Here is a 4,446-nt window from a genome sequence, read left to right as displayed (position 1 = left end):
ACTAAAAAGTCTAGTCTTCCCTCCTACCGCCCTTACCCAGAGATGAACAATGTGTTGAACAATTTTCACACAAAAAAATCATGTTACACAAAAACCTGGTGGCCCTGGAGCTGCCTTTCTCTCCCCCCGCCCAATTTGAACATGTAGGTAGGCAATTGCCCAAGTGTATGTGAATCTTTTGGGTTCCCTAAACAGTTGTATAGGATGCAATAGAAATGTTCAACTGTGTCAGGGAACAGGCATTTTGAGAGAGTATAGATACTCAGGGCAGTTTTGTAAAATTGGAATGGGGTCATAGTGAGTGCTTTTAAAGTCTTAAACCTAAGGAAACATAAGCATTTCCTCATTTCACTAACTACTCTGTAAAAACATCCTCGAATTTGCAATGGGTTTGCTTTAGCTTATGTAAAGATTAGATGAAACCAGGAAAGGGCTTTTAAGCACACCAGCAAGAAAATGCCATAACCCAGGACAGATGAAAACCAACCTTGTGCAGGAACCAGGGCCAACAGTGGGCCACCCCATGGGTCCGCGCTCCTGTAGGTCAGCAGGTCAGCGGGGCCTGCGGAGGCCCTGGCCCATGGCAGGGTGCTTAGATGAGTGCTGAGAAAGGGACAAGAAAAAGATTCCCCAATAACGAAGTATACAGGACCAGTGAATAGACAAAAATCAGAAAAACGCTCTCGTCTGTTTGGTGGCACTTGCTGGTACAGTTCTGCACAATGTGTATTAAAGAAAGAGAAATGCAAAAGAAAGAAAGGTACAGTGGGTTGTCTGGCCAGGTTTTCTGGGGACACTGTGGGAGAAGGCTGATGCTGTGAATGCACAGGGCCTTCTGGATGAGCTTCTGTATGGACTCCCGCCATTCCTGCACTCCCACTACACTCTAGAGGATTCTGCAAGAGCAAATCCTGGCAGCAGGGCCTTCCGGTCCTTTCAGGCCTGGGCCTTGGCTCTTAGGGACTTGAGGAGGCTACGCGGTAGAGGTGGGGCGGGTCCCATGGGCGGGGCTGTGCCGGTGAGGTGCGACCTTGTGGGCGGGGCCTCGTGAGTAGGGGCCCCTCTGTAGTTCGTGGATGTGGGCGGGACCACTGTGTGGGCGGAGCTACGTGGAGGCTGCCGCGGGAAGGGGCGGGACTGTGCGACCAGCGGGTCCCTCAGGCAGGAGGGGGGCCGGAGGCGGAGGCTGCAGGATGGCCTGAGCCGGGTGTGGGCGGGGAGATCTGGAGGGCAGGGCTCGGACAGGTTAGGGGCGCTCCACACCTCTTACCCGCCTCGCCGTGGGTCCGCGCTCCTGTAGGTCAGCGGGTCAGCGGGGCCTGCGGCGGCCCTGGCCCATGGCAGGGTCTGCCGCGCCCGCGGCGGCTCTGTCGGGCCAGACGGTGTGGCTGTCGCGCTTCGCCTCGGTGCGCGGCTCCTACAGCGCCTTCTGCAAGGGGCTCACCCGCACTCTGATCACCTTCTTCGACCTGGCCTGGCGGCTGCGCACGAACTTCCCCTACTTCTACGTGTTGGCCTCGGTGATACTCAACGTCCGCCTGCAGGTGCGGATTGAGTGAGCGCCGGCAGCGGTGGTGGCCGGGTCAGAGTCGCCTGCCCACCAGCGCCGAGCCTGGACACCTTGTGAAGGACAGCGGGGCCGCCGGACGCTTTGGGGTGCAGAGTGGCCTGGGTCCCTGCTACTGTAGACACCCGCGTCTGGGGGACCGGTACCCGACCCTGGACCCCGTCAACACCTGCAAGAAAACTCACGCAATGGGTCTTTTGCATTGGGCTCGAGAAAATTACGAGTCCACCTGACCTGTTGCCTCACACTGGCCAAAACCGGGAAATCGGAAAGAAGGAATTTTACTGCAGGGAATTCATTTGCCAAGTCTGAGCAAAAAGGTAAGAGAAAGGGTGGGATGCGGGTGGGGTTCGGTTGCTAAGCCACATAGATGTCGGGGAACCCTAGAGGTTTGGGGCAATAGAGAGGACACCCAAACAAAACAGCCCGAAAAGATGCCAAGGCAAGCTGGGGAAAGGCAAGGCGCATCTGCTCCCCTGTTGTGATTCCTCAAGGCCTTTAGGGGCAGCCTGAGCTTCTCAGAGAGTCAGGATATCACCACAGGACAGATAAGAAGCCCCCTCCCATACACAGCGCGGATCCCCTCTCCTTTTACAGAGACTGGGGTGGTGTCACCCGAATGCTGGGGAATGGGTCAGTGGGATGGAGCTGTTGAGTATGAGGAGCTGCTCTGGCTGCCCAGCCCTCTCTGCAAAGGGCTCCACTTGGGGCCTAGGAGCCCTTTTCTATAGGGAGAAAAGTAAGTGGAGCCTCAGGGCCACCCTCAGACCTCCACTCCAGGGAAACCCAACCCTGCCCAGCACCCTGGCTTGGTCTTTTGCCGCCTCTGCCAAAAGGGATTGGCCCCAGGCCCCACCCAGCCTTGTGTTCCTCCACTGTTGGGGCCTTGACCCATGAGTGAGCTTCTGCTTTCCTGCCTCCCCTCTTGCCCGCTTTCTCTCCCTCAAGGGCCCTTGCTGCGTGATGGGGTCTCCATGCACTTTATTTATTTGCAGTCTGTGTTCCAGGTGGCGGAGCTTCTACATATTCAGAGACCCAGCCTGGATGACCTTACATTTCTGTGTGATGATCTCTGCGCTGGCCAGCACAGTCTGGTCAGGGATATGTTCTTGTTTCTGATATTGTCACATGTTGTTGTCCCCCTATGTTAAAAAGAAAGTCCTTGAGTTCAGAACACTACAATACTGACTGGAGTCCTCTTTTTGCTGGGTTTGGTGCATTTGCCAAGGGCAGGTGGGGAGGAAGTTCCTAGGGTCAGGGGCTGGGGAAGCCTCAGAGGGCCAGGTCCAGGCTGTGTCAGGACCTGCTGCTTCATCAGAAGCTGCTCCAGGACCAGACTTGGCAGGACCACCGCCCTCCTCCCCGAGGAGCGAGTGGCAGCAGAGCCTGGCCCAGGAGAGGGTGGCTGGTCCCATTCACAACCTTTGTTCAAAGGACCTGAAATGAGTCTTCCATTATAGAGCTGGGGGTTCAAAGTGCTTAATGCAGCTGAACCTCTAGGGTAAAGAGAAGCAGGCAGACCATCTGTAGGTTGCATTGTGTGGCCCAGAGACCCCCTCAGCAGCAGGGGAAGGACCTCACTGCATTTCTGCAAGCAGCTTGCTGGGGACACTTGGAGAAGATCAACCACCCAGGAAGCCTGCACCTGGATGCCTGCTTCCCTGCCCCCACCATAGACCTAATCTCTGTCCGGAGAGCCCCATTCCCAGAAGCTCCCCCAGAGAAGCTAGGAATTGGGGTGGGGGTGGGCAAGGCAGGAGAAGGCTGTGGGGAGTGCAGGAGGCTGGAGGCAGTGCCCACAGGGCCCCAGGAGGGAGGCATCCTGGGTCAGAAGGTTTTGCTCAGGAGAGCACACTGTGGACTTTGGGACCCTGTTTGCACTCTGCCCATCATCAGGAGCTCCTCATGGCTGGGTGCAGTGGCACATGCCTGTAATCCCAGCAACTTGTGTGGCAGAGGCAGGAGGATTGTGAGTTCAAAGCCAGCCTCAGCAAAAGCCTGATAGAGTCTAGCCTGGAGCAGCCTTGTTGCTGTGAGGACGGGGCAAGAGACAGGAACTGATGTCAGGGGAGAGTGCTGTGTGCCATGCACTCTGCTAGGTACTCTGCGTTCCTAGCCTCAGCGTATCCCATACCCACCCAACCCTCCTCCCACCTGAGAGAAATCCAGGGTGGGAGCCTGTTCTGAATAGATCCCTCAGCAGAGGCTTTTTTCCTGAGCTCCCTTTCCCTACAGAGGGACAGGGAATCGGGCAGAAAGGGTGGTGGGATAGCAAAGGGGAAGGTGATCCTGCCTTTTTGGGGTGGGTTTCAGGACACAGAGAAGAGAACCTGGGCTTTGGGGGAGCAGGCCTGGGGGTCATCTCAAAATGGAGCTGCCTACTGGGAGCAGCTGGGGCCACTGCCCATGTAGACCACCTGCCTTCTCCCCTTTTCCCATTTCCAGAGACTTGTTGAAATTTAAGCAACTGAGGCAGGAGAGAGGAAGAGAGCAGGAAGCAGACAGTTCCAGAGGCAGAGAGAGCAAGGGCCTGAAGAAAAATGTGCAGGGCCCATTCCACTCCCCCCCACCCAAGGGAAGCTGCTGGGTTTGGGATGAACTGTGCTGCCTGAGCACAGGTGTGCTGGGAGGACATCCTGCTTTGGATCCTGCTCATGGCTGGGTACAGTCCTTACTGAAGTCATAGAGGTGTGCACAATGTGCCAGGGGCCACTTGGAACTAAGCAAAAGAGCTGGGCTCAGGGTGGCGTGGGTGTTTTTTGCAGCTGCAGACTGAGCCTGTCTCCTTCCTCTGTAGCATGGGTGATCCCCCTTATCACCTCACGAGAACCCAGGCTCTGGTCTGAGCCTCTCCCATCTTGGTGCTCCCTGCTTATTTT

At 56.3% G+C, this 4,446-nt stretch overlaps 1 protein-coding gene across 1 annotated transcript; it reads left to right on the top strand.

The window, feature by feature from the left end:
* Positions 1-1,126: 1,126 nt before the first annotated feature.
* Positions 1,127-1,869, top strand: LOC125614338 (small integral membrane protein 10-like protein 2A). Its single transcript, XM_048796985.1, has one exon. It carries the CDS (start codon positions 1,338-1,340, stop codon positions 1,557-1,559), a length of 222 nt encoding a protein of 73 aa, XP_048652942.1. The 5' UTR covers positions 1,127-1,337; the 3' UTR covers positions 1,560-1,869.
* The last annotated feature ends 2,577 nt before the right edge of the window (positions 1,870-4,446 follow it).

Source organism: Marmota marmota, unplaced genomic scaffold (genome assembly GCF_001458135.2).
Source record: "Marmota marmota marmota unplaced genomic scaffold, marMar, whole genome shotgun sequence".
Classification (NCBI taxonomy): Eukaryota; Metazoa; Chordata; class Mammalia; order Rodentia; family Sciuridae; genus Marmota; species Marmota marmota.
The sequence above is the reverse complement of the archived record's forward strand: the minus strand, read 5'-3'. Positions and strand labels throughout refer to the sequence as shown.

Excerpts from the sequence above, each read along its gene's own strand:
- LOC125614338 (XM_048796985.1), top strand. The coding sequence starts at position 1,338 with ATGGCAGGGTCTGCCGCGCCCGCGGCGGCTCTGTCGGGCCAGACGGTG.